General features: G+C 45.5%; 1 protein-coding gene across 1 annotated transcript; it reads left to right on the forward strand.

Annotated features, from left to right (window-relative positions):
* Positions 1–10,450: 10,450 nt before the first annotated feature.
* LOC120930616 (vomeronasal type-2 receptor 26-like) lies at positions 10,451–15,946 on the forward strand. The gene is made up of 4 exons (XM_040341792.1): positions 10,451–10,600; positions 10,683–10,910; positions 14,489–14,612; positions 14,700–15,946. The coding sequence occupies exons 1-4, from the start codon at positions 10,451–10,453 to the stop codon at positions 15,596–15,598; spliced, it is 1,401 nt and encodes a 466-aa protein (XP_040197726.1). The 3' UTR covers positions 15,599–15,946.
* Positions 15,947–16,293: the final 347 nt, after the last annotated feature.

The following is a 16,293-nucleotide window of genomic DNA, read 5'->3' on the forward strand; positions in this document are numbered from 1 at the left end:
TTCCCGGCAAATATCCATTCCAGACCCTTCAGGTCTGGTGTGGATTTTAAGGGGAACTCCACCCCAAATTGAAAAAAAAAATGGCGTGGAGTCCCCCTAAAAATCCACACCAGACCCTTATCCGAGCACGTTGACCTGGCCGGCCGCAGAAAAGAGGGGGGGACAGAGTGCGGCCCCCCCCCTCTCCTGAACCGCACCAGGCCACATGCCCTCAACATGGGGAGGATGTCCCCATGTTGATGGGGACAAGGGTCTCATCCCCACAACCCTTGCCCGGTGGTTGTGGGGGTATGCGGGCGGGAGGCTTATCAGAATCTGGAAGACCCCTTTAACAAAGGGGACCCCCAGATCCTGGCCCCCCCCCTATGTGAAATGGTAATGGGGTACATTGTACCTCTACCATTTCACCCCAAAAAAAATGTCAAAGTGATAAAAATGACAGTAGCCGGTTTTTGACAAATCTTTTAATAAAGTCTTCTTTTCTTCTTTCCTTCGGGGTTCTTCCGCTGCTTCTTCTCGTCCACATCTTGCCCGACGTCTTCTTCTATCTTCTCAGTCCGTCCTTCCGCCTTCTGGTCCCGCATCTTGCCCGTTGTCTTCTCCGTCCGCCTCCTCGTCCGCATCTTGGGTCTTCTGCGGTCTTCTTCTCGGTCCGCCGCCTTCTCGTCCCCTGCGTTTGAATTGTAATTGGCCGCCGTTTTCCCGCTCCTGGGACCCGCCCCCCTCTGACGCCACAAGTAAACTCCTTAGAAGGTCATGTGCGTCAGAGGGGGGCGGGGTCACATGAGTGTGACACGGCGGGAACTTCTTCTCCGGGCGGCGCGATTGAAATTGAATTCCCCCGCTGTGTGACGCTCTGCGACCCCGCCCCCCTCTGACGCACATGACCTTCTAAGGAGTTTACTTGTGGCGTCAGAGGGGGGCGGGTCCCAGGAGCGGGAAAACGGCGGCCAATTACAATTCAAACGCAGGGGACGAGAAGGCGGCGGACCGAGAAGAAGACCGCAGAAGACCCAAGATGCGGACGAGGAGGCGGACGGACAAGACAACGGGCAAGATGCGGGACCAGAAGGCGGAAGGACGGACGGAGAAGATAGAAGAAGACGTCGGGCAAGATGTGGACGAGAAGAAGCAGCGGAAGAACCCCGAAGGAAAGAAGAAAAGAAGACTTTATTAAAAGATTTGTCAAAAACCGGCTACTGTCATTTTTATCACTTTGACATTTTTTTTGTGGTGAAATGGTAGAGGTACAATGTACCCCATTACCATTTCACACAGGGGGGGGGTCAGGATCTGGGGGTCCCCTTTGTTAAAGGGGTCTTCCAGATTCTGATAAACCTCCCGCCCGCATACCCCCACAACCACCGGGCAAGGGTTGTGGGGATGAGACCCTTGTCCCCATCAACATGGGGACATCCTCCCCATGTTGAGGGCATGTGGCCTGGTGCGGTTCAGGAGAGGGGGGGGGGCCGCACTCTGTCCCCCCCTCTTTTCTGCGGCCGGCCAGGTCAACGTGCTCGGATAAGGGTCTGGTGTGGATTTTTAGGGGGACTCCACGCCATTTTTTTTTTCAATTTGGGGTGGAGTTCCCCTTAAAATCCACACCAGACCTGAAGGGTCTGGAATGGATATTTGCCGGGAACCGCACGTCTTTTTTTTTTGGGGTTTTTACGGCGGGGTTCCCCTTAATATCCATTCCAGACCTGAAGGGCCTGGTAATTTAATTTGGAGGGACCCCCTTTTTTTTTTTTTTTTTAATGAGCAATGACTCTATTCTTTATAGCCATGAGTACTTTAACCACTTGCCCACCGGGTTAATTCTGGCACTTCTCTCCTTCATGTGAAAATCACAATTTTTTGGCTAGAAAATTAATCAGAACCCCCAAACATTATATATTTTTTTTTAGCAGACATCCTAGGGAATAAAATGGCAGTCATTGCAATACTTTTTGTCACACCGTATTTGCGCAGCGGTCTTACAAGCGCACTTTTTTTGGATAAAAATCACTTTTTTGAATTAAAAAATAAGACAACAATACATTTTGCCCAATTTTTTTCTATATTGTGAAAGATAATGTTACGCCGAGTAAAATGATACCCAACATGTCACGCTTAAAAATTGCGCCCGCTCGTGGCATGGCGTCAAACTTTTACCCTTTAAAAAACTCGATAGGCGACGTTTAAAAAATTCTACAGGTTGCATTTTTTGAGTTGCAGAGTAGGTCTAGGGCTAGAATTATTGCTCTCACTCTAACGATCGCGGCGATACCTCACTTGTGTGGTTTGAATACTGTTTTCATATGCGGGCGCTACTCGCGTATGCGTTTGCTTCTGTGCGCGAGCTCGTCGCGACGGGGCGCTTTAAAATTTTTTTTTGGGGTTTTCTTATTTATTTTTATTTAGTTTTATAATGTTTTACACTGAAATAAAAAAATAAAAAAAAAATGATCAGTTTTCTTCCTATTACAAGGAATGTAAACATCCCTTGTAATAGGACTAGTGTGTGACAGGTCCTCTTTATGGAGAGAGGCGGGGTCAATAAGGCTGGAAAGCATGGTATTGAAAAAAAAAAAAATAGATCTCATGCTTTCAGCTGCAATCATGTTCGTTCACCACAGTGGTGTAGTGTATAGCACTTTGACCTAGCAGCAAAAGAGTCGTTGGTTCGAATCCCGCCCGTGACAGCATCTGCATGGAGTTTGCATGTTCTCCCTGTGCCTGCGTGGGTTTCCTCCCACAATATAAAAACACGCTGTAAATCGGTTCCGGTCTAAATAAGCCCTAATATGCAGTAGTATATTAAGGTTTGGTTCTGCCCTAGGCCTGACTACATATCTGCACCTCCTAATAGAAAAATGACCCACCCCTTCCTGTCAAGGTCACACCCTGTTTTTGTATAACCCCGCCCAGTAATTTTCAGGGGACCCACACACTAGTTCTGGGGGGGCACTGGATTCCCTTAACCACTTCCATACCAGGCACTTACGCACCTTCCCGCCCAAGCCAATTTTCAGCTTTCAACACTGTCGCACTTTGAATGGCAATTGCGCGGTCATACAACACTGTACCCAAACAAAATTGGCGTCCTTTTTTCCCCACAAATAGAGCTTTCTTTTGTTGTTATTTGATCACCTCTGCGTTTTTTTTTTGCGCAACAACTAAAAAAAGACTGCAAATTTTGAAACAAAAAAACCTTTTTCTTTTTTTAGGTTAATTTTTTTGTAAATAAGTTTTTCTCTTTCAATTACGGGCACTGATATGGCGGCACTGATGGGCCCCGATGAGATGGCACTGATGGACATCGATGAGGTAGTACTGACGGCACAGATGAGGTGGCATTGATTGGCGGCGCTGCTATGCGGCACTGATGGGCACTCATAGGCGGCACTGATGGGCGGCACAGATGGGCGGCACTTATGGGTGGCACTGATGGATACTTATGGGCGGCACTTATGGGTGGCACTGATGGATACTTATGGGTGGCACAGGTGGGCACTGATAGGTGGGCACTGTGCATTGATGGGCACTGTGGGGTGGCACTGATTTTCCCAGTCAGTGCCCATTTGTGGGCACTGATTGGCATCTTTTTTCTTATTTTTTAATGCTTTTTGTTTTTTTGTTCTATAATTTTTTTTTTTTTGCACACCCTGGTGGTCCAGGGTGGGCATCCCTGGTGGTCCAGTGTGGTGATCCGAGGGGGGGCTGCGCTGATAAACAATCAGCGCGAACGCCCCCTGTCAGGAGAGCCGCCGATCGGCTCTCCTATACTCGCGTCTGTAAGACGCGAGTGAGGAAGAGCCATCGATGGCTCTTCCTGTTTACATCGTGATCAGCCGTGATTGGACACGGCTGATCACGTGGTAAAGAGTCTCCGTCTCCGTGAGAGACTCTTTACCGAGATCGGAGATGCAGGGTGTCAGACTGACACCCCGCATCACCGATCGCCGCGCTGCGTGCCCCCACAGGCGCGTGCGGCATGAAATCCTGCAGGACGTCCTGTCAGGATTGTGTAACCACTTCCCGGACGTAAATCGGCCATAGGCTGGGCGGGAAGTGGTTAATTTGCATAGTTTTTCTCTCACTTCCTGTTTGGCTATGGGGCAGGAAGTGAAGGCAAATCTCCCCAATTGGACACAGATAATCCAAAATAAACTGACAGGGCCTATAACCCTCCCTCACTCTATCCCAAATTAAAGAAAATAAAACGTGTTGATTATAGTTCTAGTCAGGGGCGGACTGACCATTGAGTCACTCGGGCACTGCCCGAGGGCCCCATGCCACTAGGGGGCCCTATCCGGGTTGCCAGGCTCAGTAAAACCAGGGACAGTATGTAAAAATCTGTGTTTTTTTTAGATCTGTCCCTGATATGTCCGAAAATGACATGCTTTTAATGTGAATATCCCAAGATTTTAGCTGCCCGCCTCTGCACTACCTCCTGGCGTGGTGGTCATCTGTAAGCCAGAGGGGCCCCATAATCTTCTATTGCCCGGGGGCCCCATGAGTTGTCAGTCCGCCCCTGGTTCTAGTTTAAGCACAAATTTCATAGAGTTTTATTGAGAGCCCTAAGAAAATATAACCATGCCAATAGGCCAGGATAGAGCGTTGCTAATATGTAGGAATGTGTGTTAGAGCACCCCACCCAATGTTAACTAAAAAATTATTAATTTGCAAATAAGTATTATCTGCTCATTTTTTTGGGGATGTCTGCACCCCTGATAGTGACAACATTTGTGAGGTGTCTTCACCCTTTCTAATTCATTCACTTCCTGTCACATAGCCAAACAGGAAGTGAGGGTAAAACCTTACTAATATATTTTCTTGTGGACACAGATCAATCTAAATAGTTTCCCATTATGTAAATTGCACTCTAGCATTTTGCTGTGTACACCCCAAATTATTAGGGATCTTGGACTTTGGGGTCCATTTACTAAAGGCAAATCCACTCCTACAAGTGCAAAGCAAGGAAGAAAACAAAACAACTTTGCTTCTACAGGATTGGATGTTAAAACCATCAGTGCTTCCTCTCAGATTTTCAGCAACTATGCTTGTACTGCAGAGTGGCTTTGCCTTTACTAAACCCCAAACTAAATAATCATTTGGGGCAGGGATCCTCAAACTACGGCCCTCCAGCTGTTGTAGAACTACACATCCCATGAGGCCTTGTAATGCACTGACATTCACAGACATGACTAGGCATGATGGGAATTGTAGTTCCTGAACAACTGGAGGGCCGTAGTTTGAAGACCCATGATTTGGGGTGTACACAGCAGTGCTGGAGTGCAATTTGCTTAATGGGGACACTAGTTAGATTGACCGGTGTCCCCAAGAAATGACACTGGTAGGGTTTTAACCTCACTTCCTGTTCAGCTGTGTGACAGGAAGTGAAGCCAATTTTAAGAAAAGGGACACAAAGCTCAACACAAAAATAAAAAAACACAAAGCAGGGGTTCTAACACTCACTTGGCTTCCCTCAAACACCCACAATTTGAATAGGATTGCCTTGCGCTAGATTTAAGCACAGTGCTGTAAATCAGCACGTCAAGCCTGTCCACCAATAGCAAACCCCCCCCCCCCCACAGGCCATGTTTGCAGGTTTTCCTTCATCTTGCACATGTGCTTTAAAATAGTCTGGACAGCAATTCTTGATAAGAGAAATCCCCAAAACATGTCCTGTCGGGGGTACTTGAGGGCTGAGGACCACTGCAGAATAAATAAAATACTTACCAGTTTTTGTCTTTAAAGTCAGGGAGAATAAACATGGCAAACATTTCATGATTACACACCAGGAAAGAAGCTTAGACAAAAATCACACATAATTTGTTAGGCCCAAACCTAGTTCAGCTGCAGCTGTCAACATATGTAGCATGAAAAAGTAACAAAAGACAAACTTAACAATTTTAAAGTAATTTTTATTGGTCAACAAAACAAGGAAAGCAAAAAAAGACAAACAAACAAAAATACATTTCAAAATTCTAATTAACCATAGCTTTACACATTTTTCATAAAATAAGGCCACATAGACAAATAGTCAAAGTGAAACATTATTTAAAAATAAACCAAAACCATTGGCAAAATAAAACAAAACCCATGCAACAAACCACATTTGTGTTTAGCAACAGCATTTCTGCCAGCCTGCCCCTTCTGAGGGCAGCTGAGGAATGATCGATCCAAGCTTTTTATAACAGTGCTAGTAATGAAGCAATTGAAATCACATGAACAAATTGCAGTCTCTAGTTTGGGTGAGCTTGTAATTGGGCACACCTGCAATTAACCCAAACCACGCTCTATGAGCATCCAATGAGTGTTTTTCACCTTTTAAAAAGAAAGGATATTTTTTTTCTAAGTGTTTGAGCATGCTCAGTTCATCACACATGTAGGAACCAAGCTGCAATGGAATGAGAGCTTTTTTTTTTTGTTTCCCCTGATCTGATGCTTTCCAGCCTGAAGGGGAGGTGTTAAAGACAGAAGTAAACACGCACATTTAATAATCTATTTGTGTGAAAAAAAAGGTTGCCAATTTAGTTTGGGAGCCACGTCGCACGACTGCGCAATTGTCAGTTAAAGCGACGCCGCGCCGAATCACAAAAACTTGCCCGGTCATTGACCAGAAATATGGTCCGGGCTCAAGTGGTTAAAAATTAACAAAACACAAAAGTGAGCCCAATTTTTGGGGATAATGTGAAAGATGATGTTACACTGAGTAAATAGATACCTTACATGTCACGCTTTACTATTGGAAACACTCCTGCAATGGGGCCAAAATGAATTCCGTGAATATCCCCATAGGCGACCTTTTATTTTTTTTTCCAGGTTACCAGTTTATAGTTACAAAGAAAGTCTAGTGGTAAAAGTATTGCTCTCGCTCTAACGCACGCGTCAATACCTCACATGTGTGGTTTGAACGATGTTTATATATGTGGGCGGGACTTGCGTAAGTCCCGCCCACATATGTAAAAATTCTTTTTACTTTTTGCTATAATAAATATCCCCAAAAATATATATTCAAAAAACTAAAAAACCCCTCAGTTTAGGCCGATACGTATTCTACATCTTTTTGGTTCCAAAAAATCGCAAATAGCGTTTAGTGTTTGGTTTTTGCAAAAGGTATAGCGTCTACAAATTTTTTTTTTTTGTTGTTTTAACTAGTTATTGGGGCGATCAGCGATTTTTATCGGTACTGCGACATTATGGCGGACACATCGAACACTTTTTTGGAACCATTGGCATTTTTCAGCGATCAGTGCTGTAAAAAATGCATTGCTTACTCAAAAAATGCCACTGGCAGGGAAGGGGTTAACACTAGGTGCGAGGGAGGGGTTAAATATGTTCCCTGGGTGTGTTCTAACTGTAGGGGGGGGGATGGGACTGACATGTGTAAATGACAGATCGCTGTTCATGAAGGGGAACTCCAGACCCCCGGAAAAAAAATAAGGTGGGTTCCCTCCAGGTGCATACCAGGCTCTTAGGCTTGGTCTGGAACATAAGGGGTTAAACCGGGGCCCAAAAAAATAGCGTGCCCCCCCCCCCCCAAGATCCAAACCAAGCCCTTATCCCAGGCACGCAGTCTGGTCAGACAGGAATGGGGGTGGGGACGAGCGAGCGCCCCCCTCCCTCCTGAGCCATACCAGACCACATGCCCTCAACATGGGGGAGTGTGTGCTGTGGGGGAGGGGGGCACTGCCCCCCCACCCCAAAGCACTCTTGCCCCCATGTCGATAGGGACAAGAGCCTCTTCCCGACAACCCTGGCCGTTGGTTGTCGGGGTATGCGGGCGGAGAGCTTATCAGAATCTGAGAGACCCCTTTAATAAAGGGGTCCCCAGATTCCGGCCCCCCACCCTATGTGAATGAGTATGGGGTACATCGTACCTCTACCCATTCACATGGGGGAAATGTAAAGTAAAAAAAAAACACCACACAGAATAAAATATTTTATTAATCTGCTCCGGAGCCCCCCCTTTCTTCTTTAGCTCTCTTAGAAGGGGGGGTTTCTTCTCTCCCGATCTTCCGCCGGGACCCTGGGCTTCGGTGATTTCTGCCGGGGGAGGGCGCCATCCCTCGGTCCTCTCCGGAGCCTTCCGCCGGATGCCCCCACCCCATTTAAGCTCTTTTTCATTAGGGAGGGGCATCCGGACTTCGGGGTCTTCTGCCGGGGGATGGCGCCTATCCCCCGGTCTTTCCGGTGCCTTCCGCCAGGGTTCCGGTCTTCCTGGTCTTCTGCCGGGGGTGCGCCAACTCCCCGGTCTTTTCTCTTCTGTCTTCTCTGCTCCCTCTTCTGCCTGGCTCCCCCGCGGAGCCAGGGCTTTCTTCCGTCTTCTTTCTTCTCTCTTCCTTCTTCTGCCTGTCTCCTCCGGGAGCCCAGGGCTTGTCTCCGCTGTCTTCTTCCTTCTCTTCCATTCGATGTTGACACGACGAGGTTCCGCGCTGACATGCCGTGTCAGCGGCGGGCATGGACTTATATAGGGTAATGCCACCATGTGACCTCAACCCATGTGACATCACATTCCCTGGGCATGATGGGAATGTGATGTCACATGGGTTGAGGTCACATGGTGGCATTGCCCTATATAAGTCCATGCCCACTGCTCAGACGGCATTCCAGCGCCGGACCTCGTCGTGTCAACATCCAATGGAAGAGAAGGAAAGAAGGAAGAAGACAGCGGAGACAAGCCCTGTGCTCCCGGAGGAGACAGGCAGAAGAAGGAAGAGAGAAGAAAGAAGACGGAAGAAAGCCCTGGCTCCGCGGGGGAGCCAGGCAGAAGAGGGAGCAGAGAAGACAGAAGAGAAAAGACCGGGGAGTTGGCGCACCCCCGGCAGAAGACCAGGAAGACCGGAACCCTGGCGGAAGGCACCGGAAAGACCGGGGGATAGGCGCCATCCCCCGGCAGAAGACCCCGAAGTCCGGATGCCCCTCCCTAATGAAAAAGAGCTTTAATGGGGTGGTGGCATCCGGCGGAAGGCTCCGGAGAGGACCGAGGGATGGCGCCCTCCCCCGGCAGAAATCACCGAAGCCCAGGGTCCCGGCGGAAGATCGGGAGAGAAGAAACCCCCCCTTCTAAGAGAGCTAAAGAAGAAAGGGGGGGCTCCGGAGCAGATTAATAAAATATTTTATTCTGTGTGGTGTTTTTTTTTTACTTTACATTTCCCCCATGTGAATGGGTAGAGGTACGATGTACCCCATACTCATTCACATAGGGTGGGGGGTCGGCATCTGGGGGCCCCTTTATTAAAGGGAGCTCACAGATTCCGATTAGCCCCGCCCGCATACCCCGACAACCAACGGCAAGGGTTGTCGGGAAGAGGCTCTTGTCCCTATCGACATGGGGGCAAGAGTGCTTTGGGGTGGGGGGGCAGTGCCCCCCTCCCCCACAGCACACACTCCCCCATGTTGAGGGCATGCGGTCTGGTACGGCTCAGGAGGGGGGGGGCCGCTCGCTCGTCCCCTCCCCCATTCCTGTCCGGGCCAGACTGCATGCTTGGGATGAGGGCTTGGTTTGGATCTGGGGGGGACCCCCGCGCCGAATCGGCGCGGGTTTAACCCCTCACGTTCCGGACCAAGCCTAAGAGCCTAATGTAGCCCTGAAGGGGGACCCGCGCCGATTTCAAGTTTGAAATTTGGCGCCGAGTTCCCCTTCAGGGCTGAAAACAGCTCGGAGATTCCCGTGCGCCGCGTCACGCAGCGCATTCACGGGTACGCCGCTTGGTATTTACCAAGATTTTCACGGCGTACTGACAGGGCGCACGGGAATCCCTGACTTTTCTCTCTGCGCATGCCCAGTATGCAAATGAACCTCCCGAGGTTCAGGCGCACTGTGCAAGCGTACGGGGATCTGTTTTCAAAAAACACTTTCCCTTTCAATTCGGCCCGCCAAACACTTCAAAACACATGTCACTTCACTTCCCCTGCATCCCCCCACCTCCCCCCTTAATAAACTCCCGCCCAAACCCCCGCAATTTATAGTTTAATGTGCCGTGCGCCAGGTCTGTACTGGTGCACAATGCACCCTCTCCTGGGCGCACGGAGCACATTAGTAACTAGGGAAATACACTGCACTAGCAGCGTATTTCTTTAGTAAATGGCCAAACGGCTGCTACTCCTGCTTTTACTCCATGAGTCATGGAGTAAAGGCTTGGTAAATCAGGCCCAGAATGTGACTGATATAATCTGGATAGCCAGTGAAGCATGGTCAACCTCTAATATTCTTTCTAAAGAAAAGTATCAGCATGTCTTGATGGGCACTCTTGGGTTTGCTGTCCATGGAGGACAGTTTCCAGGATTTATGGAGTATATTTACAGCTTACACCCATCAAAAGCTCCAAATAATTATTTTATAATAGAGTTTTGGGAGGAATTTTTTTCTTGCAAATGGACTAACCACCTGATTTTGGATGACGGGATAAGTAACAAAACAGCACGTGACTGCACTGGAGAAGAAAATCTAAGGAAGTCAATGCTAAAAGTTGAGTTTGGAATAACCTTCAATGTCTACACTGCAGTTTATGCGTTTGCATGGGCCTTAGACAGTCTACTTCACTGCCAGCCAGGAAAAGGCCCATTTCATAATGAATGCGCAGATATTTTGTCCTTTGACCCTTGGCAAGTATGTTACTTGTATTTTTCAATTGATTATATGTATTGTTTGTTTTGCTTTAAATGCAACTCTTCTTAATGTTCTTTTCCAGCTTCTCCATTATATTAAAAGAACAAGGTTTCAGACTAAAGACAAGACAAACATATTTTTTGATGACAACGGGGATCCTCCAGCCCTTTATGATATTGTGAACTGGCAGATGAGTTCTACTGGGTCCTTGGAGCAAGTTATAGTAGGAAGATATGACTCCAGCTCCACAGATAGGAACATCATGAGTCTAAACCATGCTGACATTGTATGGGTTAATAACAAAACAATGGTACGGTTGCACCAGATGAAAAAAATATATATACTCATGCTATGTAGATGCACCTTCTTTAGGAAACTTATCAGTTATTGTTTCTCTGTTTATATAGTTTACTAAATATAAAGAATCATGTATATCTATCCCTGCCCATGAGGGACTTGTAATATACCACCACAGTCACACAGACACTCACAGACAGTTTGGTCAAATACCAGCTAGAGGGAAAATGGTTCTGTGTCAGTTTTATTTTAGTGATTAGACACTGGAAAGCTCATTACATTCCAGTCTGGTGGGCCTTGCCAAGCTTGGCACAGACCACATGGGAGTGTTTTGTATACATGGCAATGCGAAAGACTACCCTACTGGAGTGCTGTCAGTGGAAACACCTTGTGGAGTTGTAAAGCATGTAACGGTTAAGAATATGGAAAAAGTCAGACGGAATTTTTTCATCGGATATACCGACCGTGTGTACTGTATGCCCCATCAGACTTTTTCCATCGGAAATTCCGACGGACTTAGAAAGAGAACATGTTCTCTTTTTTTCTGACGGAAAACATTTCTATCGGAAATTCCATTAGTCTGTATGGAATTCCGACGGAGAAAAAAACACGCATGCTCAGAAACAATTCGACGTATGCTCTGAAGCATTGAACGCTCGTCGTAGAGTTGTATGACACCACATTTTCAATGGTTGTAATTTGGTGTGTCCGTTTATTCCGATGGAAAATCTGATCGTGTGTACAAGGCATTACATGGTGTAATACCATAATGTGATTTTTCTTTCTTTTGGTAACTGTGGGAAGAAGGAAAAACAGGTAAGAAGGGCTGAAAATGTGTATGAAGTAAATCATATTACAAAGTTCCAAAAATAACAGATCTACGGTTGGCCAGGTATGATTTTGGGACTACAGAGCTGCAGATGCCCATGGCTTTCTTTCTTTCCTTCTCTCTCTCTCTCTCTCTCTCTCTCTCTCTCTCTCTCTTTCTCTCTTTCTATTTCTCCAAGCCTGCTGCTGAATGAAAAGGCTGAGCACTGGTAGAACAATAAAAATAAATGAATGCTGCTAGTTTCTTTTCGGGAACCTATTGGGGAGTATTCTATTAGTCGTGAACTGAGCTGAGTATTGTATGTGTGATGACCCTGGGGAGTGAGAGAGTAAGTTCAGAGAGAGTTGGGTCCCAACACTGAGTTGCTCCCAAGGAGAAGAGAGAAGAAATAATGGAAGAGGTGCAATGTGCTATGGACCGTCCACTATATGTAATTAGCAAAGTCTGCAAAGCAACACTGGATATTAAGTCTATGTGATGTGAGATGTCAATTCTACCTTTGAAGAGCAACGGTAAAGTGCAGAAACTAGGCATGTGCACACTGAAATATTTTGTTTCGGAATTTAGTTTTCATTCAAAAAATACATTTATTTAGTTACTCCCGAAATTTGTTTTCATTTATTTTGTTTTGTTAAAAAATGCATTTGTCCAAAAAATCCAAATTAATTAAGGTCGAACCTGCCAATTGAAGGCTTATGGTGTCCGTTGAATGTTCTAAGAAGATTCAACGAAGCAGCTAAACTGTACGATGCTGCAAACGTACATTTCCGATCGAATGCTCCGCCCACAAGCTATAGTAGAATTCTAATGTTGTATGACTAGTCATATATTTATTAATTATTATTACTAGTCAACCAACATTAGAATTGTTCTATAGCCTATGGGCGGAGCATTTGACCATAAATGTCCGCTCGCTGCGATCGTATGTTTTTAGCTGCTTCGTTGAATCTTCATGTCTCTATAATGATGAATCTTTTCTCTCTATGTCGAATAATCTTGGACTAATAGAGTTAGGTTAGGCACAGTCGACTGCAGGTTAGATAGACACAGATCGCTATTGTCACCGTTATGTTGAATCTTCTATCTATATCGAAATGTTGTCGCAACAAAAAATGTAAATAAAGCATTTTTATGTTGGATCTTTTGGATTTCGGATTCTGCACGTTCATTATCGTTTGTTAAAATTCCTGAAATTCATACGAAAATGAATGCACATGTCTAGCGGAAACTATAACTTTGCGTGGACATTCCTTTCTTGTGAATATATAGGGTAATGGGCAGGGATGCCAAGGGAAGGCCTATGGCAAGGAGTGGGAACAATATGGCTGAGACTCTCAGCTATAGCTGTCCATGCAGAGGATGCAGGGGTAAAGAGGATGCAGGGGTAAAGTGCATGTAATTTGTTAAACTCCAGGCACTCCGCAGCACGGCTCTCCCGTCCTTAGGCTTTCCGAGCTGTCTCTCTCATGCAGGTGGAAGAGGTACTTTTTACTGGTCCAGTTTCCTCCTCCTGTTCCTGTGAGGCATATATGAAGAACTCCTCCTCCTCCCTGTACTCTCTATCTACACACAGTCCTCTCCTCTTTGTACTCTCTATATACACACAGTCCTCTGACTTCGCTCACCCTCCATTCACCTCACTGACTGACTTCTCCTCAGGCTGAGGTACCTCAGTACCTCTACCACCTGCATGAGAGAGACAGCTCGGAAAGCCTAAGGACGGGAGAGCCGTGCTGCGGAGTGCCTGGAGTTTAACAAATTACATGCACTTTACCCCTGCAGGGGTGAGTGTCTCTGGTGAGTGGGGACACAGGAGGGGGAGCACCGGAACCACAGCGATTTCACCTGGCATAGTGTGATTGTTCACCAGTCAAGGCACACTACTGAATGAACTGACCAATTTCACACTAATCACAGCCTATTGAATGGACTTTTCATTGATATGTTTATTTCATTTTGATGATACATACCAATTGAATGCACATGGACTTCCTTGCTTATGAGAAGATTGCTACACCTTTAGATTACCATTATTATAATTGTATGCACTTAGCTACCTCATTTAGGTTGAGGACTTAGCCTTACTTATATCAATATTGTGATTATTATTGTGGATAAACTTGTGTCCATATATTTGTGTACACTTTTAGCACAGGCATCTTTTTGCACCTAATATCACTCCCACGACCCAGTTGGTCAGGCTGGGAGAGGCACACGCGCCTAGTGGACTCATTTATATTACTTTATTTTGATTATTTATGGTGTATTTTATTTTATTTTTGGGTGACACTTATTTTGTTTACTGCCTATACATCACGTATGCAACCTGAGGGATCTGAGTACCCCTTACTCAGCAAAAAATATTTTTTTTGCACCCAGCTGCTATTTCCTTAGTTAGCTTCCTATTTACCCCCTGGTCTACTAACAGGGAGTGTAGAGACAGCGCCACTACCCCCCACCATTTACTTTATTTCTACATTATATTTTCTTCTGAGAATATTAATTAGGGGGGGGCTGCAGTCCGTTATCACATTTATTCCTTCCTTCTCCAACTTAGCCTAAGCGCGGGTCTACCCCCTTTCAACTCAACATTGTTCATTGCTCATCCTTTCTTACTAAAATGACCACCTAATCTGAGTTTAGAACCACTTTAATTATGTTGCATGGCAGGGTGTACCCACATGTTAGCAGTCAGACTCTGCTGCATTTTTTAGGATCTGTTTTCTGATTCCTTTATGCATTTCCTTTTTATTTTTAATAAGGTTCCACCATCAAAGTGCAGTTCTAGCTGTTCTCCAGGATTTATGATGGCGACTATTCCTGGAAAGCCCCTCTGCTGTTTCCAGTGTGTACCATGCCCTCAGGGACAAATTTCCAATGAAACAGGTGCTTTATAAGAGTATGTTTGATTATTTTAGGTTTCTGCACACAAACTATGCTTTATACAATACTGAAACTAGCTTTTCTCTCTAGATGCTGTCAATTGCCTCGCTTGCCCCTGGAATATGTGGCCCAATCTCCAACAAGTCGCATGTTTGCCAAGGCCCATTGAGTTCCTCTCCTACAGTGAAGCGCTTGGCATTATCTTGGTTACCATTGCCATATTCTCCTCTGTTGTCCCACTTGGAATTTTGGGATTGTTCATCTATTATAGGACCACACCAATAGTGCGAGCCAACAACTGGTCTTTAAGCTGTCTTCTACTCATATCTTTGTGTCTCTGCTTCCTTTGCTCATTGGCGTTTCTTGGATACCCGCAACTAGATAAGTGCCTTCTCCGCCAGGTTACATTTGGTTTGGCCTTTTCATTGTGTATCTCTTGTGTTCTTGCCAAAACTATTACAGTCGTCATTGCCTTCAAAGCCACCAAGACAGGAAGTCAGTTAAGAAAGTTTACTGGTGTACCAGTATCCTACTCACTCATTGTCTTTTGTCTTCTAATCCAAGTATTCATCTGTGTGACTTGGCTTTCTTCTTCACCTCCTTTTCCAGAGTTTGACTCTAACACTCAGTCAGGGGTGATTATTTTGAGCTGCAATGAAGGTTCTCCTACAGCATTCTGGTCCATGTTGGGATACCTTGGTCTCCTAGCCACCATCAGTTTTATTGTTGCATTCTTGGCTAGAAGATTACCCGACAGCTTCAATGAGGCAAAGTATATTACATTTAGCATGTTGGCTTTCCTCAGTGTTTGGATTTCCTACATCCCAGCCTCTCTCAGCTCGAAAGGGAAGTATACTGTGGCCACAGAGATCTTTGCCATCTTATCTTCTACCTGGGCTCTTGTGGTTTGTATTTTCCTGCCAAAATGTTTCATCATATTGTTTCGACCAGATATGAACTCTAAAGGACTATTGATGAGGAAAAACTGAGTCTGAAAACCAAATGTAGACATGTATCTTGTGCAGGACTACACTTATGTAATCATAGAATTGTGTATGTTGTAAGAGTTTTAGGAAAGTATTTTGTAGATTCATAACTTTCTCTGTTCTGAAGGAATTGCTGTTTGTTTCATCATATTCTCTCTCAGCTTTCTGAATGGGAAGGTCTTCCTTCATTACAACAACCTGAGCAATATCTGTGTTGTAATGGAAAAACCTGCAGTGTCTGCATCCCTCTAGAAGTGGAAGAGTTTTGTAGAGTGGCTCACCAAATAAAAATCTTATTGCAGGGGATGCCTGAAAATATTTTTTTTTTTTGCATATTTTAGAAAATGAAAACATTTGTAGACTAAAATGGAATAAACTAATTAACAGTTAATATGCATTCTGGATCAAATTTAAAGCCAGGGCCGTCTTTAATATTGATTGGACCCTGGGCAAACATTGTCTTGGGCCCCCCCCTCCATGTAATTTTGTTCTCCATCTGCTCTGAAACATAAAAAAAACTGAATCAGATCAGGTAACAATTGTGATTGGTTGCCAGAGGTTACAATGTATCATTACCACTCACTGAATGGCTGCTAGAGGTTACAGCACACATTATGGCTCACTGATTATTTGCTAGAGGTTACAGCACATGACTTCTGCTTGTTGATTGGTTGCTAGAGATTGCTGTACATAAATAC

The sequence above is a fragment of the Rana temporaria genome, chromosome 3 (genome assembly GCF_905171775.1).
Source record: "Rana temporaria chromosome 3, aRanTem1.1, whole genome shotgun sequence".
Lineage (NCBI taxonomy): Eukaryota > Metazoa > Chordata > Amphibia > Anura > Ranidae > Rana > Rana temporaria.

Bases quoted from the DNA above. Each gene is read 5' to 3' on its own strand.
- LOC120930616 (XM_040341792.1), top strand. From the start codon at position 10,451: ATGCTAAAAGTTGAGTTTGGAATAACCTTCAATGTCTACACTGCAGTT. The intron at 10,601-10,682 runs GTATGTTACTTG...GTTCTTTTCCAG, and splicing joins TGTCCTTTGACCCTTGGCAA to CTTCTCCATTATATTAAAAG. The intron at 10,911-14,488 runs GTACGGTTGCAC...ATTTTTAATAAG, and splicing joins GGGTTAATAACAAAACAATG to GTTCCACCATCAAAGTGCAG.